Consider the following 22,742-nt stretch of genomic DNA (forward strand, 5'->3'; position numbering starts at 1 on the left):
ATGACAGCTTCTTTTCGTAGATTTTCTCTTTTGCGTCCCCCCTACGATTATGTACAGACATTTACAGCTATTTTCAACACACAGTTCGATGAAAGAAGCAATTATCGATGAACTGAATCGATCAATGTTACTTGTAGGACCTAATCCATTCTTCGCTTTGAAATGGTTATAAGTAAAAATACAAAAGTGGCTTCACAGGCTTTTCTGTTTCTTCCCTGCTCCGACCTGAGAGTGATCATATTTTGTTGCCCACCAATCCACCCTTGCCCTGCTGAGAGAGCTACTAGGTCCTATACATACACTAGAGACACATAGAGCGTGCTTTCCGATCACGTGTGTGATAAGAGATTCATCCTCGATCAGAGTCATTGCGAAGATTGGGGAGCCATTGCCGTTCAGTAGTAGCGCAGTTTTATTATTACTCATCCACATCAGTGCCATCTTTCAGGCATCATTGAACTGACACTTGTCGGGAGGCATTTTTTTTTTTTGAATGGTAGCGACTTATTTGAAGTGCAACATTTATCTATAAACCAGCGTTTCTTAATCAAAGGATCGCGATCCATCGGCGCACCGGTGGGTCGCAGGAATTCAGACAGCTTGAATATCAAATTATTTTTAAAATATCGAAATTCATTTGACATCATTTGATTTTAGGTAAATATTGTGTTAAGTCAATTTATCCATATAACGCCATTTTGTCATTTTAGAAAGTCTTGGTCATTTTGACTATGTTTGGGCCATTTTAGGGCCCTTTTGACCAAAGTCCTCACACGCCGCCTTCTTTTCGTAGCCAGCATAAAAACGTGATCACATATCAATCTAAGCGGGCCCAGAGCAAATATATCTGACTCGGCTATTTAAGGCTCTGAACCATTTGGCGAAATTTTTTTAACTTTTGGTTAAAATTTGACAGATCGATTGTTATTTCCCCTCAAATGGTTAAATTTTTCTTTCAATGCATCCCATTTGGAATTTTGACAGATGGGTAGTTATTTTGATTTGACAGCTGTTGAATTGATCAAAATTCAGGAAAAAAATAAAACATAAGACAAATCTACGGAAAAATTGAAAACATCATGCCGTCCGTTGAAATATTTATAGTATTTGCTTTGATTTTTGTGATATTTAATTATTTTTTCAAGCCAGATGATAATACAGCGATGCCCTTTGATGCCCGCTCAAAGAATCGCAAGGATAAATATTTCGACTGAAAATTGCATGTTGTTAATATACACACTTGGATTATTTTACCGAAATCTGTGAAATTTTACCGAAATCTCAACAGCTGAACGTTCGGTAAACAGTTCGGCAATTTTTCACAGATTTCCTGTAATTTTTCACCGAATATCTGTGATTACAGGAAATTTGTGAAAAATCACTGAACTGTTTACCGAACGTTCAGCTGTTGAGATTTCGGTAAAATTTCACAGATTTCGGTAAAATAATCTAAGTGTGTATGTATATATTTTTAAGGGAATGAGGTACGCTGTGAAATGTCCAGTATCTAGAGTTATGACAGAGATATTGAACCTAAATCCGAATATTATAAAGGAGCACCTAAAAGTATCAGCTGCCGTCTTCCAGACAATTTGTAGCTTGGTTCCCGAAAAACGATCTGAATGGGAAATTGAAATAGATGTTGCTATCTTTCTTTTCTTGTTAGCAACAGGAACAAACCGGCGGGTGGTATGCCCTCTTCTCGCCAACCGAGGGTCGCCCACACAAACTAACAACATCATCGGAAAGGGGAAACCTTACCCTATCCGGCGATGTTGATGGTTTGCGTTGGTGTCATATGGGTGGCGAGAAAAGGGCATAAGAATGCTTGTTTACAAAAAGCTTGTTGTTCTTGATATAGTTTACAAAAAGCACATGTTGTTCTTGATATAGGATATATATGAAGCGATGCATTTAGCAACATGAAGAACTGCAGTTTAGAATTAAATGTACATATATACACACCAACTAAAACAAACATCACGGATACTAAAGCTACCGGGGGTCAAAGATTATTCAAATTTCTGGCCTTTGAACAAATGTTGAGAGCTTGTTATACATTGAACCAACGAGAAAGGTAATTTTTACCTGAAAATTCAGGTAACCTTTCCAAGATAGGACTTCAATGACATGGCACTGGATTCACTGGTCCAGTCCACATATCATGCTGGTGAAGGCTAAGTGAAATTCACTTAAGTTTTTCGTGATTTCATAACACGAAAATTTTCTCGTCGTATTCGTAATTCAAAAATGGCAAAGGAAGAAAGTGCGCATTCGTCGTTGTTGGACGAGTTGGAATTCCCAGGCTTCTTCATGTTTTCAAGCGTAAGGTTTATAATGTTTATAAATGAACACTCATTTATAAATTAAAAATAAAATTGCAGAAAATGAGTGAATTTCAATTTTTCTAGAATGCAATCATTTAATGACTCAAATAAATCGAAATATATATATCTATAGTCTGTCACCAATTCACTTTAGCATTACTACAAAATCCAGTAACATCTACTTGCTAATTCCCGTAGCTTTTGAGTAGCAATTTGAAGATTATCGGAAAGTCCGATAAAATTTTCGTGAAAATCAATTGATTTCTATGTGAATTACTCAAATGTAATCTCTCCCCCAAAAAACCTGATATTCACCTGAAAAGCATGCTTGGCATCCACAGTTTTCGTCACGAACTGCTCATTTGCTAATAACTTGTTAACTAATGTACGTAAGAAAAAGTAGATTTTAATTCTAGTAATAAACTGTATTTGTTTTTGCGTTGTAAAAATCAAGTGAGAAATGCTCGCTGCACATCGCGGACTTTATGTGTAAAAATTCTTTGCTGTTGATTCAAATGTTAAGATTTACCTACTCTTTGCATATCTATTGTAAGCTATGATCCTTATCTATCAATTACTTTAAAGAAAATCAATTTTCAATAACTGAATGAAAATATATTAACAAATGAGCAGTTGGTGTGTACAACTGTGCATGCCAAGCATGCTGAAAAGTATGATGGAAAATATAAACGTGCCTATTCATTTGAATTTTACGTAAATTTTAGTTGCAGTGTAGGCTTGGATAACTTTCAAGATCTCCTTGTAAAACAGCCAGAATATTGGGTCTAGAGCTTTTTTAGAAATCTCTGAAAATTTATGATAGGTCTATGACAATTTCAAGATAAAAATAAATAAAATATTAGATTTCGTGAACAGTAAACGTTTCCATATGTTCGCAACTCTTCTTGTCAGACTATTTACTCTGAATTTTTAAAGTCAAATTATTTACTCGCAACGTTGGTCTAAAAAGTGACTTTAGTGACTAAATTTTAAGGAATAGTGACTTTAGTGACTTTTTGATGAAAAAAGTGACTTTTTAGTGACTGACTTGAAAATAGTAACCAAATCACTTAAAAGTGACCTGCTACCAGCCCTGCCAGTACAAATGAAGCTTTTTTATTTTCGCTCCAAATCAAACAGAACAACAAAGGACTGTTTAAAATGCGGGTCCGTCTGAGATTAGATACTGTAGTTCATTTGCTCAATACATATCGGAATCTGATGAACTGGAGATGTCAAAAGGTACAGAAATGTTCTGTGAATGAGCGATCGATTTTAAGAGCATAAGGCACTGTTTGCTTTCTTTCCGCTTCCGTTTGGATTCTTTTCGAAAGTACTCAAACATTTCCTGCTGTGAGTACCGCTTCTTCCTCTTTTCCTCCGATTGAATCCTCTTTTCCGGATCTTCCATGTCAGGGCTTATGCGATGACGTTCGCCTGAAGGACCAGCCACAGGTGAAACAGATGAATTTCTCGTAGAAGCTCTACGTTGGGCAACATCGTGAGAAAATAGAAACGATGGGTCCGGATCGTATACGATGTAGTCGCTCACGTTGAGATCATCAGGATCACCACTTTCATCTTGAACTGGATCTGGTATGTTCTGTGCATTTTTAATCACGTCACCGTTGCTGTTCACTACAAGTGGAGGATAACACGTATGCTGTGTTGACATGAATTCATGCATTTTCTCGAAGTGTACCTCTGCTCTCCGTTCTCGGTGGCACCTCCGGTCGGAGGAGCGATAAGTTGCTGGAATATAAAGGGTTATTACAGGTTTGTTCTACGAACTGAAGCATTACATTTACCTTGTACTTTTTTGCCAAATTATTCCACTTCGCCTTGATCTGGTCGATGGAAAAGCTTTGTAGTCCTGATGCTTCTTGGATGGTTCTGAAAATCATTAAATATTGGTAAAATATTTTGACAGAGCACGAATAAAATAGTTCTTACCGCCAGGCCTCCTTTTTGTCAAAAAACTTGTTGGTAAACATTCCGTTGTGTTGAATCCAGCTGTTTACCAAATCGGAAACCTCGGTCACACTCACTGGAAAAAAATGTTCGTCATATTAATGTACTTTACACGATTCATACTTTTTTCGCCTTTTGCTTGCCCTCTATTTCAAACCACTAAATTTCACCCTCGATTTCACCACCAACAACAAAAAAACACTTGATACGGGATGCGCTCTTTCACTTCTACCGTGCCCCAATGAAGCTTACTGTCAAATCACTGAGATATGAAAATAACTATCGAACCATGCTCCAGAGTAGAGTGTTATTTTCAACCGGAAGGGAAATAACTATCGATCTGTCAAATTTTAAGCAAAAAATAAAAAATAAATCGCCTATATGGTTCAGAGCACAGAACAGAAGGAGAAGTGCAAACAAATCGGTGAATCAAAAAGTGTTCGTTTTTCTGCTCAACAAGCGATGTGTTGTGGCAGCGTTCCACACGGGCTTTCTATGTGCACTCACACTATCATAGCATGCTGCCTATCTTAACTGCAGGCAGAAGATGCCTCCTACCGCTAGGTGCGCTAGTGTTCGCAAATGACAAGTGGAGCCACTTTCTGATCCAAAGTTCCACTCCTGTGTTCAGAGCCTAAATCGTTAGCATTCGGATGTTACGCATTCAATCTGGTTCTTCCTCGGTAGAGAAAATTGTACAGCTCCCTTTCAGTTTATCCTTCTTTCCTTTTACTGCTGTCAGATCTGAAGCAAACCCCACACGCATCAATATATTGACGCGAAGGGGAATTATTGACAATAATATTGTTGATGTGAATTCAGAAATATTGTCAATCTCGATATATTGACGTCAATATAGAATGTATTGACAATACGATTATTGTCAATAAAAGCAATCGTGTAGGGTCCACTTGAGTCGACCTGCAGAGTTTATGTCAATCATACAAGGTCTGGAACAACAGGCAGCTTGCTAGTGTTAGAAGCAAAAATGTTGTAAACATTGCTGAGCAAGCGAATGCCGATGTCACGGCAGCACAACATTCCATACTGCGATTAGCAGACGTGTCGTCACAGAAAACAACTGTTTCGTGTAAAAAGATAAACATTGCGTTGAAATACGACCACCACTACACATTTTCACATTTCACTAATACCAATAAGCCGGTTGGGCCAGACCTTGTATAATTGACATCGCTGCAGACAGGGTGACCAGACCTACCGATTTATCGGTAGTCCTACTGATTTTCGGGATTCCTACCGATTCACAGACAAAAGGTTAAAAACTACAGATTTTTCACTTTTCCTACCGATAATCACAGATTTTTAGTAATCTTGAAAAATGTGTTGATTTCCGGGTAGTCAGAATTAGGAACTAGCATTAGAATTAGAATTATTGATATCGACACGTTTAAAGCAGAAGAACTGAATAAGGACAGTGTATTGTTCTAGAGGACAGTTCATCCCCCCCGCTCACAAAGGTTTCAAGTATCGGGAAAGCCTTCTTAAGACGGCCTACCGATAACTACCGATAAAAGTTTTGAGAAGCTACCGATAATCGATAATGCAAAAAATAATCTGGCCACCCTGGCTGCAGAGTCACTTGGTTGGAAGAATTTACACTCGTTCGGCAATCTGTTTGTAGGTGAGGATGGCTATGTTGATTCTGTGGTGCTCGCGCGACTGAATGAATTTTCCCATGCTTGCTTGTTGTTAGTAGAGATAGGGGTGCAACCTCCTTAATTTTCACAGTTTAACCTTCCTAGTGCATTAGGGTCTTTTTGACCCGGCGTCACTTTAAAAAAGCTGTAACATTGTAACGAAATATGATAGACACCTTAAATTTCCTCTCTTTCCTAACTTTCAGAATCGAACATTTTGCTGTCAAAAGAAGCTTTCAGCGACCTCTAGGGGTGGCGCCTCAAAAGAAAGATAAATGTTCCAAGAATGACACTCTGCCCAGGATTTTTCCAATTTGGCCATTTAAGATACCTGGCACCGGTTCCGATAGGGCAAGAGCTGATAAATATCACGGCCGTTATGTGACGATGAGAAAACAGGTCCTCTCACTATCACGAGACGAAACGACCGATCAATAGCTTTCTTGTCATTTTCCAATGATCAAGCACTCATGAGAATAACTTTGATGCAGTTTTGACATCAACATTTCTAAGTGATTTAGATGAATTTAAACAAGTAACCATATGTAACCGGTAGAGTGAATATATTTTTAAGATTATCTTGGTACAAGTAACTTTAATAGCAATAAGCTAGTAATCACGATGATCACAGCACTGTCACGTTATGTCATGACAAAAAATCGATGAGAATTTGAAGAAAATCTCTATCATCGTTTTCTCATCCGATGATAGTAACAGAAGTATCTCTGTAAATATCACGTGAGATCTTTCATTGAAAATGACATTTGCCAGCCCTGGATAGGGCACAAATGGATACTTCCAAAACCTCATGTACTGGTACCGTCCGACAGCTCAAAACTAATGATTTTTCATCCAGAAGTAAATAGTTAAACATCATACCATGGACCAACAGGTGGACTTGGCCACATGTGGATATCCGGAACCGGTTCCAGCAGGGCCCGAAAAAACCTAATGTACTGGTACCGTACGACGGCCCTTAATTTATTATTTTTCATCCAGAAGTAACGACGCCGGTGGTGTAGTGGTAAGCGTGATTACCTCTCACTCCAGCAGGCCTGGGTTCAATCCCAGTCGGCGCCGCCGGGATGTTCTGAGGCATAACATCTCTGATCACGCCTTCCTTCGGATGGGAAGTAAAGCCGTTGGTCCCCGGTTCATGAGTTGATGGGTCGATAGGTAGGGTCCAGGTGTGGGAGCTGCCTTCCTGGCACGTCGGTAGCATTGGTGCTCAGCACGGAAAACAAGATCGACGGAAAAAACAAACCAAAGGAAAAAAAAAATCCAGAAGTAAATAGACATTATGCCATGGACCAACAGATTTATCTGGCCACATCTGGATACCCGGAACCGGTTCCAGCACGGCTTAAAAAACAAACATTTCCAAATCCTCACGTGCTGGTACCGTCCGACGACTTGAAATGTATTATTTTTCATCAAGAAGTAAATAGACATCATGCCCTGGAACAATCGGTAGATCTGGCTACATCCGGATACCCGGAACCGGTTCCGGGATAGCCCAAAAAACAAACACTTCCAAAGCCTCATGTACCGGTTCCGTCCGACGGCCCTAAATTAATGAATTTTCATCCAGAAGTAAATAGACATCATGCCAGGGACCAACAGATGGATCTAACCACATCTGGATACCCGGAACTGGTTCCGGCAGGTCCTCAAAAAGAACACTTCCAAAACCTAATGTACTGGTACCGTCCGACGACTCAAAATTTATGATTTTTCATCCAGAAGTATGTAGACATCATGCCATGGGCCAACAGATGGATATGGTCACATTCGGATGCCCAGAACCGTTTCTGGCTGGGCCCCAAAAAGGAAATCCCGTGTAATGGTACCGTCCGACGGCTCAAAATGTATGATTTTTCATCCAGAAGTAAATAGACATCATGTCATGGATCTAAATGTGAGTCTGACATCTGGGTATCCAACCAACAATGGCATGATGTCTAACTATTTACTTCTGAATGAAAAATCATAAATTTTGAGCCGTCGGATGATACCAGTATATGAGGATTAGGAAGTTTCCTTGTTGGCCCTCTCAGAACCGGTTCTGGGTATCCGGATATGACCAGATCTGTCTGTCTGTCGGTCCGTGGCATAATGTCTATTACTTCTGGATGAAAAATCATAAATTTGGAGCCGTCGGACGGTACCAGTACATAAGGATATGGAAGTCAGTCCGCATCGTGCTCTCGTGCCGTGCGGATCTATTTGCTTTTTGCTAAAGGAAGTGGTACTACAATAAATCTAAACAGCACTTTTCAGTGCTCAATATACCGATAAATTGTCTACCTTGTTCGTCTCTTCGATCCTTGGTTGGATCCTACCCTTGGTAATCCTGCTTGGATATCGATTTGAAAAATTCCGTTTTGATCCTTCAGATTCTTATAGCAATCTACTTGGAAGTCGATTTGGATAATCGTTTTACTGCCGCCATGGTGCCTAAGCGCAAAAGAAAAGGGCAATCTCCTCATGATCCCCCGTCTGATGAAATTATTTCAAGCAATCAATTTGATATGCTTACAGATGATGAGAATGGTCAATCATCCAGGAAAAATATTAGTAAACATTCCCGATTAGATGCCAAGAAGGAAAAGATTCCACCTATTGTGATAACCTCTTCCGATTTCTATGCTCTTCGCACGGAACTTTTGAACTTCGTGAAATTTAAGTTTTCACTGAAAACTTGGCCGTCGGGGTGAATGCCGTGTGCCGTGTATTGGCTGAAACCTTGTTTTACTTCAGACACCAAAACTGAACGTGTGTTCAAGGTTGTCTTGAAAGGTCTGCCCACTGGTGAATCCCTGGATCAGATCAAAGATGAACTGGCAAAATTACCTGGCGATTCGCGCAACGCGACTTCTAATGATTTTTATTTAGTTCACTTCAAGTCTAGTGAACCAAACAAACTTAAGACCTTAGAAAAAGCTAGCCTTATGCTCTATGGCCGAGTGAAGTGGGAACACTTCAGGAAGATTGGAGGAAATTTCGAAAACCTCACCGAGTGCCGTAAGTGCCAGGGATGGGATGATGGAACTTAAAATTGATACATGCCAGCTAAATGAATGAATTGTGGTGATTCCTCTCACGCAAAGGACGACTGGTTCTGATTCTGAAGGAAGATCCTAAGAAATTTCAATTGTAGTGAAAATCTCAATTCCAATTTTTGGGAATGTAAGACTCGCAAAGCAACCCTACAATCTCGTTCTAAGCGACAGGCAGGAAAAGCTCCACGTTCCCGAGCAGGTACAAATTTCTCTGCTGTTAACAACGGTTTTTTTCCGTGTTGGGTATTTTGATCACTGCGACCAGTACTTAGATCTATTGTGATATATTCCCCGTTTTAATATTGCTTTATCAGCATGTCGTATCACCATTTTATGAAGCGACCGACATAGACTGACCAAAAGCATTTTCCCAGTCAGGTTTTACATTTCGAATGAATTGCACTACTTGGCTGGGAACTGAATTCCAAATATCAAGGGGTTCTGTCAGCCCCTTATCCAGAAAAATACACCTCTTATTGAAGCTTGCTTTACAAGAGCATAGCAGGTGTTCAGAGTCTTCTTTTTCTATGCCACATAATCGACACATGTCCTCTTGAAGCTTTCCTATTAGCTTCAAGTGATATTTACATGGACAGTATCCTGTTATTAAACCAGTGTACATACTGAGATCTTTCTTTGATAGTTTTTTTTTATCATTATAAAGGGTGATACGGTCAAAATTTGGTCAATATCAACTTGACGTATTTCTTTCAATTTTGCATTTAAAAAACCTGAACACCCCTCATTTTGAAGGTGTGTGTGTGTAGAATGTTGCTCCTATTTTGATTTTGGAATTCACTCTTCAGTTGTCAAAATGCCGTCCAAGCAAGAAGAGCAGCGTATCAAAATTTTGCTCGCGCATCGCGAAAATCCCAGCTACTCGCACGCAAAGTTGGCAAAATCGCTAAAAGTTGCCAAATCAACCGTTACAAATGTAATTAAAGTGTTTGAGGAACGTTTGTCGACAGCCAGGAAGTCTGGATCGGGGGGAAATCGAAAACCGGAAGCCGCTGAGACGACAAAGAGAGTTGCCGGTAGTTTCAAGCGAAACCCTAACCTCTCTCTCCGAGATGCCGCAAATAAGCTGGGTGTATCGTCTACAACCGTGCATCGAGCCAAAAAACGAGCCGGACTATCGACTTACAAGAAGGTAGTGACTCCAAATCGCGATGATAAACAAAATACGACGGCCAAAGCGCGATCCCGGAGGCTGTACACGACGATGCTGACGAAGTTTGACTGCGTGGTAATGGACGACGAAACCTACGTCAAAGCCGACTACAAGCAGCTTCCGGGACAGGAGTTTTATACGGCAAAAGGAAGGGGAAAGGTAGCAGATGTTTTCAAGCACATGAAACTATCAAAGTACGCAAAGAAATATCTGGTTTGGCAAGCCATCTGTACCTGTGGCTTGAAAAGCAGCATTTTCATAGCTTCCGGGACTGTCAACCAAGAAATTTACGTGAAGAGTGTTTGAATAAACGTCTGCTGCCTTTCCTGAAGAAACACGGTTGTTCCGTACTGTTTTGGCCGGATTTGGCATCTTGCCATTACGGTAAAAAGGCCATGGAGTGGTACGCCGCCAACAACGTGCAGGTGGTTCCCAAGGACAAGAACCCTCCCAACACGCCAGAGCTCCGCCCAATTGAGAAATACTGGGCTATTGTCAAGCGGAACCTAAAGAAGACCAAAAAAACTGCTAAGGGCGAGCAGCAGTTCAAGGCAAACTGGCTTTCTGCGGCGAAGAAGGTGGACAAGGTGGCTGTACAAAATCTGATGGCAGAGGTCAAGCGTAAGGCCCGGCAATTCGGATTCGGAAAAGCGGAAGCCTAACTGAATATTTTTGCTGAATTTTATACTAATTGAACTTGAAAAAGAAATTTAATTTGATTTTTTAAATAAACGATTTCACCGATTTACACGCGTTTTCCCTTGACCAAATTTTGACCGTATCACCCTTTAGTCACTTTAACGCTCTTGGGTCATTCGTGACTTGTCCGGGGGTGAGATTTGAACTCGTGACTTTGGCGTGAGAGGTATGGATGTTAACCACTACGCCGGGGTCGCCCTCTTCTTTGATAGTTCAAGAGTTTTGCTAGTCATTGAAATGCTCGGATTAATAAACCGATTCAACTGCCTAGCAATGAGAGTGTTGTTCCAATTGGTCTCCACTTTCATTTTTTCCCATTTCTTGAACTCCATTCACTTGGTTTTGGCAGGCCAATTTTTGGAATGATATTGCACATTCCGATACAAGCTTAGAATAACATGTTGCTGATTTCAAAGCATTTAGTGCTGCTGGGCTATCAGACATAATGCAGATATTAGAATGTCTATAATTTCTACGCAAGCAATTTTTAGAACATTGAAGAATTGCTTGGACTTCTGCTTGGAACACGGTAGGCCAGTAGCCCATAGATATTGAGATATTTATTCCTGGACCTGTTACCCCTGCTCCTACACGAGTATCCAATCTAGAGCCGTCTGTATAAAAGACAATTGATCCTGGACGAATGTTTGGTCCCCCATTGGCCCACAAATCACGATCCGCATCTGCTACATTGTAAAGACTATCAAAGTGATCTTTTCATCATCCAATCTTTATTCAATCACAAGAGAATCAACATTTAACATTTTTAGGGTGCTCATATGTCCTCTAAGATCACCTTCAAGGAAGTGCTGTGAGGGTCGGATCCTTAATGCACTCCTTTCGGCTTCTAATTGAATAAATTGATGCAACGGCCAATTGGTTGGTTACCCATGCCGACTTCGGTTCTGATCAGCTTCCAGTAGTTTTTGAAATATCACAAGAAATAATTTCTAATCCCAACAGCTCTACTTTCAATAACCACAGAGCTGATTGGGAGCAATAACGAATATTTATGGAATATAACATTGATCCAAATATTCCTTTGCAAACCAAAGACGATATTATTTTCCTCTGTTCGGGACCTAACAGCACTGCGACCAGTGATTTGATCTATTGTAGTATATACCGTGTCCTTAGTTTAGTACGTGGCGTATTACTCCATCACTATTGAGAAATGATGAAGTAGTCGATTTTTTTACAGTTGTCATTCTTGCACTCTAATTGAAAGGTTCCGCTATTCATACCCTTCGGAGTGTTGAAACAGGCTCCAAAGGCGCGCCCCTTTGTCAGTCAAAATTGGATTTCTTAGCAACAAAATTAAGGAATGACACCGATAATGGCCATGCATCAGAACCCTAGTCTTAACCACTTCAAACCTGGGGAACAACGAATAGAAGATTAGGAATCACATAGATGAAGATTAACTAACTCATTTTTTCCTTGTTTCAAGATCATCCTCGGTGGACAAAGCCGAGTCTTGTCACTATCAACAAGGCATAAAAAGTAACAAGGACTAAGATGAGTTCCTTGGATTACTGAAAAATCCTGTTCCTCTAGTTTGAAGTAGTCGGGGCTAGGAATCGGTGGTAGATCTTACATCCCGTAACGTACCACGAAAAGGTGATCTACCCACGTTACGGGGCAAGATGATATTAATAATGCTCTTGAATTTTTGACTGCTATTACATTGACGTAAGAGCTGCCTCAGTAGCAAAATGCGAGGTTAAATTCGATTCAATTATAATAGGCGACGATCTTCAGCTCTTGATCCGTCTGAAAAATGTCCGTAGAAGGCAATTTAAAAGAACACGTGATCCTGCCATGAAAGTTATCTGGCAGGATTTGCAAAAACAAATTAAAAAGCGCTTAAAGAAGGTGGTAAAATTTTGATCACAAATTCGGAAAAAGCTCAGAAACTTGCTAAACAATTCGAGAGTTCCCATAATTTCAGTTTGGATCTTACTAGCCCTATTGAGCATCAAGTTGCTCGGGATTATCGGAATATTTTCTCTCGGGAAAATATTTTTGATGATTCCTGGGGGACTGATTTGGACCTGTTGCTCCAGTCTATTTCACGTCTATTCATTTGACGAATGATATTTTAAGCATTTCTATTTTTTGAAACTAGGAAATGAACACTTGTACCCCACCTAACTTGTCAGTGATTCAAGCGTCTCCTCCGGTAGGGCCGGAATATTGTCTAAAAATCGTTAAATGTTGCACTTCCAATGTGATAATAATTTCATAACCGCGCTTTTTGTCGAGAAAACTACGTTTTTACTTTTAACTACCTAAATACTTCATCCCCTGTCGCACACACAAACCTTTTGTACATACAGGCTGTTGTCACACTAATCCACTTTCATCAAATCACATAATAACTAAAAGTCCCTCACTGCCAAGTGCTTTTCACACCCACCGACTATAGCCACATAAAGATCAGATTGACTCCCATGTGTATTTAAACGTTTTGTCTTTCACCTGTTCCGTCTCGTTTCATCCGACAAAAACCATCAAATTTCAAAACTCCATCATCCATCCAAAAAAAACAATCGTTCATCACCCATCAACCCAATCTGTGCAACACCGCAACGTGCGTGCTGTTTTCCAAAATTGGCCAACCGACGCGCCCAACAGCACGCCGCCGCGGCAAACTACGGTGCCAAACCGTTCAGCTACCAGAGCAAAGCCTTGCTCAAATCGGCTGCCGCTTCGCTGGAGCTTACCGCAGCTGCTGTGCCTCATCTCCATCATCAACAACAACAACAACAGCAACAACATCGACTGCAGCTGAAACAGTCATACCCATTCGTGGACGTTAGTTCCCTTCTTCTCGGTGGAACTGGCGACGGTGGCCACCACCGTGGAGACGCTGATTTCAGCTTCGCCAACTATTACCACAATCGTTACATGCCACGCCCCCAGAACCAGAAGGCTTCTCCCAATTCCCTCTCGTTTTCCCAATCTGCCTCTAGGGGCGCTGCCGCTAGTGTTGGCCAAAACAATATACCATCCTACATTGCTCCCCCAATTGCTAACGAATTCCATAATAATCAAAATCGTCTGTTAACGGCCTATTTGGATTCGAATCCATCAACGAACGCTGAACTCGCGACATCACGACAACTACCATCACATCTTCAGCAGCAAAAGCAGCTACAACAACAGCAACAACTTCGACAGCAAATACAACGCCAGCAACAGGCCAATAATGGCGGCGGTGATGGTAATGGTGGCTTTGGCGGTCAATCCACCACCGAAAAGTACGCCTCCCAGTCCCAGTGGGGCTACCAAGTGTTGCCAACACTCTACTCGATCTACCAGAAGGTACAGTGCGTTTCAAGTGTGCCCAGCTCGCTGCTTGCTACTACTACTTCTTCCACTACCTACATGTTACCTACCGTACCGCTACTTTGACTTCTTCTTCGATAAGTTGATGAAGTCACGCAGCTTTTTCGATTGTTTAACTCCTGTTCTCTGGCTGCTACCAAAAGCTATTTGGCAGTATTTCTGACATGCGTTAGCTTGCTTGCTTACAAACTACCAAGGATGAAACGGTATCCGGCATCGACGACGCATCTGTCAAAGGCAAAACTGTTGACGTTTTCGATGCAGTGATGCCAAATTCCTTTCCAGCCTTAAGCCCCCACGTTCTATATATGTATATCCCACAAAGCAGTTACGGTTCTGGAATGTGTATCCTTAAATTGGTGATCGGTGTCTCTAAATGTAATTCGTTCGTATCTTAATTTGCAGAATATTTGCAGCTTGTTTTCGTTCTCGATGGTACTGACTTTAGATCACTCACGAAAATCATACATTTAACCTCACTGTTCAAACCGTTTACTAAATAGAGTATGCCATGTTACCCTTTAAGGCACCATGATATTGCAACACAACACATTAGCATTCTAGTTGGTAGTATGTAGATTAGCTTACTTTGCATTTTGCTCCACATCCTAACCTCAAACTCATGCTTGCAAAAATTTAAATTCGGCCCTCTGAAATCAATCATCTCAACCATGCAGTAATCTCCTGCATCTCGTATGCTTTCAACAATCTGTGTAGTTACCATATTTGCAAATTGCTCGCTGCACATCAAAACCACGCATCCCACATTTCCCCATTTTTGAGTTTTCTGAACCAGTTTGAATGAATTATTCATGATTTCCCAGACTCTTTGGTTCCGTTCCTGTTTTGTTCTGAATGCGCGTGTGTACTGTATCTATCCCCTGCTCTGGTCCGCAGTTTTATACGAACAATCGAGTGAAATTTGGTTTTAGACTTTTGTTTTCGTTTTCGGTAGAATATGGTTAGTTGATGGAACCCCCTCTAACAATAATCGTTTCCCGAAACACGATCATAATGCATATATTCTAATGGAGTATTCAACATAAACAGGTTGAAGTGACACCGTGGATCAGCAGTAAGCACAACATGGGCATGACGTTCAATCGATCCACGTGGCACGATATAACGCGATGTGCGCGACATTTCTGCGAGTACGACGACTACAACTGGGACTGGTCTCTGCAGCACGTGTCGCAGCAGTGCCTCAAGCAGAAGCTGCACGTTATGGTCGTCAAGGGACCCCGAGTCTTCCACATCGGCGAATGGTAAGTACCTCCATAACCATCAAACAACTTAAGGCTCGTTATTGCAGTAAAATGCCAGTGAAGGTTTCAAGAAAGTCTGACTGTTTTAGGGAACCCTCTTCTGGGGCTTCCAGAGACGAGCCAGCCAATGGCTAGAAGTTAGGATATCCAAAAAAACGTTTTTCGAATAATTAACTTGCTCACTCCTATTACATAATACTGATAGATTAGGCTATTAGGAACAATACACGGCGAATGAGAACGACTCAAATTTGAGTTTAGTTCACTCATAATCGCCAAAAGTGCAGGAACTCAGCGATGAGTTAATTTGCCACATGTTTTCCCAGGATTTTCCAGGGAAAAAATCCCGAATTTGAGAAAAGTAAAGATTGGATTCACTCAGTCTATTGGTACTACTCCGAGACTGAATAAAATTTTCGTCAATTTCCTCATTTTCCGGCAGATTTTTTAGGTTTTCCACAGGAAACCATGAGACAAATTTGACTCATCGCTGAGTTCCTGCACTTTTGGCGATTATGAGTGCACTAAACTCAAATTTGAGTCGTTCTCATTCGCCGTGTAGCTATATACATGAAAACTCTATAAAAAAATGTTTGAAGGAAGGTTCAGAGAGAAGACCCAAGTAACCAAAAGTTCCGCATTCAACACTTCCAAGCTCCATAAAGTTCAAATAAAGTTCCGACAGAACTTTCAAGTTCCATAAAGTTCAAATAAAGTTCCGATAGAACTTTCAAATTCCATAAAGTTGAAATAAAGTTCCGACAGAACTTTCAAGCCACATGAAGCAATCCGCACAAATCTTTTTTTTTAACAAAATTTAATGTACGTAAATATGAAATAATCAGTGGCCCGGATAAATCATAATTCTTATATTTATGCAACATTCTATCCAAAAATAAAAATAAATTAAAAAGTAATTTCCTGGATTCGAACCCGTGTATTCGTCCATGTGATCTACGATTGCTAACCACTGCGCCACAAGTGTGATGGAATACCATGTGGGCAAACACCAATTGAAATTCATCAAGCTGTTGTGTTTCGTATTAAAGTCAGTCAGCTGGCTCAGAAAACTCCAACAATAGGCGGGACAACAGCTCACTTTAATATATTTCAGATGACGTAGTTGTTCGTGCTGAGACTCTCCCGCAGAAGGACTGGGTTTAATTCTTCAAACAGCTCCATTACTACTACTAATGCTGATAAATCAATACCTGCCTTTAGAAATAACTTTCATAAAAGTGCGAACTAAATATAGAAATTGGTGTAGAGAGGACAAAAACCTTTTTTAGTTTATTTTCTAAAAGTTCCGTTCAAGTTCCGCCAGAGGCTGCTTAGAATGCTCTTCAATTATGGTACCGGAACTTTCAAGTTCTTATAACGACTTAAAAATGAGGCTGCTTAGAATTCTATAGACCACCTTCAACCAAGGTGCTTAAGCCATAAAAAGGCCTTTTATCAGAACTTTTGGTTACTTGGGGACAGTTGCAGAGGCTAGCCTCGTGACATCAGCGGTCGATGCCGATAATGGAGAAGCAGAAGAGTGTCCTGGTTGTGATCACACAAACAACGCCGAACGCTATAGGGTGCAGTGCAAAAAGTGTACCAAATGGAATCACCTCAGTTGCTCACACATTGCATGCATCCCACGTGATCCTGTACCACCACCGACCTCTGTCACTGGACGATCAAGTACTTCGAGGCGAGCACATGGAGAGCTAGATTGGCCCGTGAGTTGGAATTGCTGAAGGAAGAGAGAAGGATGCAGGAAGAAACTCAAAGGGAACAGCTAGAGCGAGATTGGTTGATTAACGAAACCAGCAATAGGAGGAAGATGAAATTGTGAGTCTTAGGAGTCATCGTTTGAACTGATCAGGGGTGAAACGTGCAGAAGATTGGGTCATCAAGTAGGTGAAATCAGCCAGCCATGCTGGTGCCGGCGTCGTTGTAGAGGCGTCCAAGCCAGTCAAACCAAATGACCATATGTCATTAAATTCGATTGAAGCTCCAGACAAGCAACGCACTTCCACTTCTATCCAATGCGAAATGTTGGGATCTTTCCCTATGGAGAACGAGCCTGTTAACTTCAACGATATTGAAGGCAGTATCGCGATCGGTGCTTGACGGAGCTGTTGGAGGAGATTTCATTTCGTTGGTGGACCTTCATTCGTTGCAGATCATTCTGGATGAACCAAAGCCTGTCGTGTCACGCAATGGGACAGTACCAAAACTGGCGAAAGAGCAGTGGTACCATACGACCAGTGGAAAAGTGAAACGGGCAATCGTCGGAAAACGAATTGCGCCATCAGCAGGACATCGAAATGCGAAGGAAACGGGAGCTGGAACTCATAGAGCAAATTAAGCATTTTCAGTTACAGAAGGATGCGGATGTGGAACAACTCCGCAAGAAGGAAGCAGATACGAGAAAGCAGTTGCAGCAGATTACTAGACCGCCATGGAAGTGCAACGACAGAAAGAATAGAAGCAACGGAATGCAGAGTTAGATCGTCTACGAGCTGCAGAACAACAGCTTATGAACCAGCTTGAATCGATGCGACAGCAGCAGCAGCAGCATGCACCCAGGATAAAACCCGACCTCCACACACCTGCACTATTAAGCCAGGAGAAAACGGTTCACCCAGTTTTCCAACAAACGGAAGAATTCCCAGGGATTAGAAGGTTTGATGTCAATCCCTATTCGGTAAGTGTTGCACCACTTATTCCTAGCGAAATAAACCCTCATCCAAACTACCACATATCTGACTACCACCCCTCAATATCTTCGACTCCAATCGGGGGTCGCTCATCATATTCTGTTCCAATCTCACCATCGATAATACCACCACCAATACCTTCACGTGTGCCACAGGTGGGGGTTTACTTTCCTGGTCCACCAAATCCTGTGATTGCTGGTAGCAGTATGCAGCACGGAGCGCTTCGTTCGAGAACCTACTTCGTCTTCAACGTGCTTTGTAGGGAGCCACTAGAGATGCAGTGAGTAGCTTTTTACAGCATGCATCCACGGTTTCGCAGCTGATATCAACGTTGTAGATTTTGTTCAGACGCCCAGAACAAATCGTACATTCCATGGTTACGAAAATCAGAGCTACTCCACCGCCAAAACCGGACAAGCTGGAAACACTGGTGAATTTTGGCTTGATAGTACAGAATGTGTGCGGACATCTGAAGACGGTTGGGCTGAAATGGCATCTATCGAATACCACATTGTTACAGGAGCTTGACTTGAGCTTGAGACCCCTCATTACATTTTGGGCAATGGTGGAGCCGACCTTTTTGGTCACTTTCATCCATTCTTTCTTCAACTCCAGCTCGTTCTTAAACACCTTGGACGATTTCCGAACTTTGGCCTTCATTATGGCCCAAAATTTTTCCACCGGACGAATCTCTGGTGAATTTGGGGTGATGGCGGTTTTTGGTACAAAAACAACGTTATTGCCTCTGTACCAATCCAACGTCGATCGCGCGTAATGGCATGATGCCAGGTCCGGCCAAAATAATGTCTCGCCTCCGTGGGACCGCAGGAAGGGCAACAGACGCTTCTGGAGGCACTCGGTGCGGTGAATTTCGCTGTTTTTTTTTCCTTTGGTTTGTTTTTTCCGTCGATCTTGTTTTACGTGCTGAGCACCAATGCTACCGACGTGCCAGGAAGGCAGCTCCCACACCTGGACCCTACCACCTATCGACCCATCAACTCATGAACCGGGGACCAACGGCTTTACTTCCCATCCGAAGAAAGGCGTGATCAGAGATGCGGCGGCGCCGACTGGGATTGAACCCAGGCCTGCTGGGGTGAGAGGTAATCACGCTTACCACTACACCACCGGTGCCGTTTAAATTTCGCTGTTGATGGTACCCATTGTGATGTACGGTTTACTCAGTTTACCGTATTAGCATAAGGCCTGCCAGAGCAAGTATTTTTTGGCGAATTTGTCCACTTTCTTCTTCCTTATGTCTTCCGGAACATCAAACCGTGATTTGGCAACGTAGAACTCCAGCCCCGGTATCTGCTTTGCGTCTGCCTTGATGTAGGTTTCGTCATCCATAACCACACACATCGGTTTCGTTAACCACTCTCGATACAGCTTCCTTGTGCGGGATTTGGCCGCCGTGTTTTGTTGATCACGCCGGTTCGGTGCCTTCCGGACCTTGAATACACGAAGCCCAGTTCGTTTCATGGTTTGCTGAACGAACCAGGCGGAACACTTTGACGCGTCGCGAATCGAAAGGATCGGATTACGTTTGAAATAATCCAACACCTTCCGGGCCTTCACAGGGTCAGCTTCGATTTTCTTCCACCTCCAGCCGGCCGCTCGGTCGTCTGGGACTCCTTAAACGATTTTACCACCCAAGACACAGTTGTATGGGTGATTCCCAGTTGTCTTCCGATCCATCTCATGGTCGCAGTCGAATTTTCCATGACGGCGCGCAAAATTCTCCGGCGATTTTCTTCTTGTTTCGATGACATCTCAATAACAACTGAACCGATTGTTATGACATTTTGCACATGTAAACACTTCAAACTAGTTATACCCAGATTTTCATCAATTTTTACCCACGGATAAAAAAGTTACACACGGATAAAAATGGTGCATTTTTTTTTTCGAGTACAAGCCTTATATGGCCCGTGTGACATCTGCAACCAGAAGTGTGACGCTAAGCAATATTCAGCAGAAAAATACCAAGGATGACCGTACGAAGGAGAAAGCCTACGTGAATGCACACACGGCGACGGAGAGAGACGGATATACATCGGTAATCAATGTCCAACGTGTAATGTGCAAAATCATCAGGTTGGTGAGTGTTAAAAGTTCAAGGGACTTCGTTGGCCCTGCAAAGGGGACGTGTGTGGAGGAAATGGTTGCATCATCGCTTTCTGCATTACAAGCCATCGGCGGATGCAAGGATACCGATCACACGACGAACGATGCGGTAACAATTCACCATAAATCAGCTCCACTCACACTATTCCGAGTGCTTCCTGTCCCGCTTTACGGGAAATACGGCGAGTTTGTCTTTCTTGACGACGGTTCATCAGTAAATTTAGTGGATCGCACAGTTGCTGATAATCTAGGTCTGGACGGACAAACGGAGCCACTTTGCATCCAGTGGACTAGTGGCATCAATAAGGTCATTTCGGACGCACGGATAGTACAGATGGATATTTCTGCACAGGGTAGTATCGATCGTTTCAAACTCGGAGGTGCGTTCACAGTGAATGGCCTAGGACTATCAGAACAATCTCTTAACTTTGACGAGATGACAGGTCGGTACAAACACCTGAGGAAGTTGCCTGTACAGAGCTTCAAGTTAGCTACTCCAGGAATTTTGATCGGGCTCAACAATTCGCATCTTGTTGCAACGCTGAAACTGCGGGATGGTCGTGCACAAGAGCCGATAGCATCGAAGACACGTATTGGCTGGGCAGTCTACGGCAGCATACGAGAGGGAGATCAGCTGCAACATTGGTAGATGCATATTTGTGCTCTAATTGCGGCCGCCGAAATACACGAATATGTTCAAAAGTTTTTCTCACTGGAAACCCTCGGGATTGCGTTAGCAGCGAACTTAGGAGGTGCTGAAGAGGAGCGAGCACGAAAGGTTTTGGAAGAGACTACAACAAGGACCAAAATCCGTGCCAGCTTTAAAACGAGTGAAAACCACACCAACCATTAATTCCACGTAAAACGCAAAACCGGTGCCAGCTGTAACAACTCTGGAATTTGTGGAAAGCTCCAAGGAACCTTATGGGAAAGTTCCAAGAGCACTTGTTGAACGTACCAAGAGAACTTGTCGGAAGTACCAACGGAACTTGTGGGAAGTTCCGATGGAACGTGTAGGAACATCCAAGGGAACTTGTGGGATGTTTTTAGGAAACTGTCAGAGGTTCTAAAGGAACTTTTTGGAAGTTCCAATGATACTTGTGGGAAGTTCCAAAGAAAAAAAGATCCATGAACTTCTAGTGTCATTTTTTTTATATTTCATGAACTTTACCGTAATTCCGCGAACTTCTTTTAAAATCCGTGAACATTTCCTAAGTTCTGTGAACTTCTCCCAAACCCCGATAACTCGGAAGTACCAAGGAAACTGGCGGTGAATTCCAAGGTAGAAAATTCCTTGTACTTCTAACAATTTCCGTGAACTTTTCTTAAGTTCCATTAACCATGTCTCTTGAAGTATATCAACTTTCCTAAGTTCCGTTATTTTTCCTGTGAACTTCTCCAAAGTGTCATATAGTTTAAATAGACAACTGACAACACACAGAACCCAGTAGACCAGTAGTTCAATTTCCCTTTAGAAAAAGTTTCACCGGCTGGAGAGGGAATCGAAATCTCTCTTCGTAGCACACCGCATGACCACGAAGTCCTGCAATTTAGGTGGTATCCTTATGGAGTTGGGCAGTATCGTTGGATCAACATAAGTATATGAAAATTACGGTAGCCTGTAATGTTTCGAGAACTCTAAGTAAACTCTGAAAATAAGTTGTTTGGTAGGTTTGCTGACGAGAAGATTTTGGGGCGATTTCGTCAGAGATTTCTAACGGAGTTTGCGGAAGTTCCCGGCGGAGGATATTCTTGACGATTTGGGTGGAAATATTGGACGATTTCGATGGAGTTTTCTGACGTAGAAATCGGAAAAGGCTCTAGACAAGATCGATGTAGATTTCTGATGCTGCAGAGGAAGGTTCCAGACAATTCCAACGGAAGAGTTTTTGGTTGTTTTTGAGGCAGTTGACTGACGATTGAGATGCTGCCACTGAAGGTACAAAACTATTCCGACGAAGGAGTTTCCAGACGATTTCTACACATTCCAGACGGTTTTGACGGAGATTTCTGACGCTCTCAAGAAAGCGGTGGAGGAGGTTCCTGACGATTTCGGTGTAAGTACTGGACGATTTTGACGGAGTTTTCTGACACCGAAATCAGAGAAGATTCCAGACAAGTTCGATGCTGATTTCTGATGCTGCGGACGAAGGTTCCAGACGATTCCAACGGAAGAGTTTTTAAACGATTTCGACGGAGTTTACTGACGATCCCAACGATCTCGGTGGAGATTTCAGATGCTGCCAAACATAGGAGATTTCAGATTATTGCAGCAGAGTATCATAACGTTCCCGACGGAGATGGAGATTTCTAACGTTCCCGACGATTTCAATTCGTCGTGGAGTTTTGTGGAATATCTGTCGAAATTGTCTGGATCCTCGTTCGTTGGGAACGTCCAAG

The 22,742-nt window shown here is 42.1% G+C and overlaps 1 protein-coding gene and 1 pseudogene across 5 annotated transcripts in view; one reads left to right on the plus strand and one right to left on the minus strand.

Annotated features, from left to right (window-relative positions):
- Nucleotides 1-22,742, plus strand: part of Mgat2 (alpha-1,6-mannosyl-glycoprotein 2-beta-N-acetylglucosaminyltransferase) — a 392,506-nt gene that overhangs the window by 366,731 nt on the left and 3,033 nt on the right. For 3 of the 5 annotated variants that reach the window (XM_065220140.1, XM_065220138.1, XM_065220139.1), the window contains 2 exons: nt 14,033-14,215; nt 15,290-15,504. In XM_065220140.1, coding sequence (XP_065076212.1) covers nt 14,033-14,215; nt 15,290-15,504 — 398 coding nt within the window. The remainder of the gene's footprint in view (nt 1-14,032; nt 14,216-15,289; nt 15,505-22,742) is intronic. The other 2 variants (XM_065220141.1, XM_065220142.1) reach the window with 2 other exon arrangements.
- On the minus strand, nt 3,430-13,633 carry LOC135699809 (uncharacterized; annotated as a pseudogene).

Source organism: Ochlerotatus camptorhynchus, unplaced genomic scaffold (assembly GCF_037179485.1).
Source record: "Ochlerotatus camptorhynchus isolate MF236.1 unplaced genomic scaffold, CSIRO-AGI_Acam_v1.1 ptg000116l, whole genome shotgun sequence".
NCBI classification, from domain to species: domain Eukaryota; kingdom Metazoa; phylum Arthropoda; class Insecta; order Diptera; family Culicidae; genus Ochlerotatus; species Ochlerotatus camptorhynchus.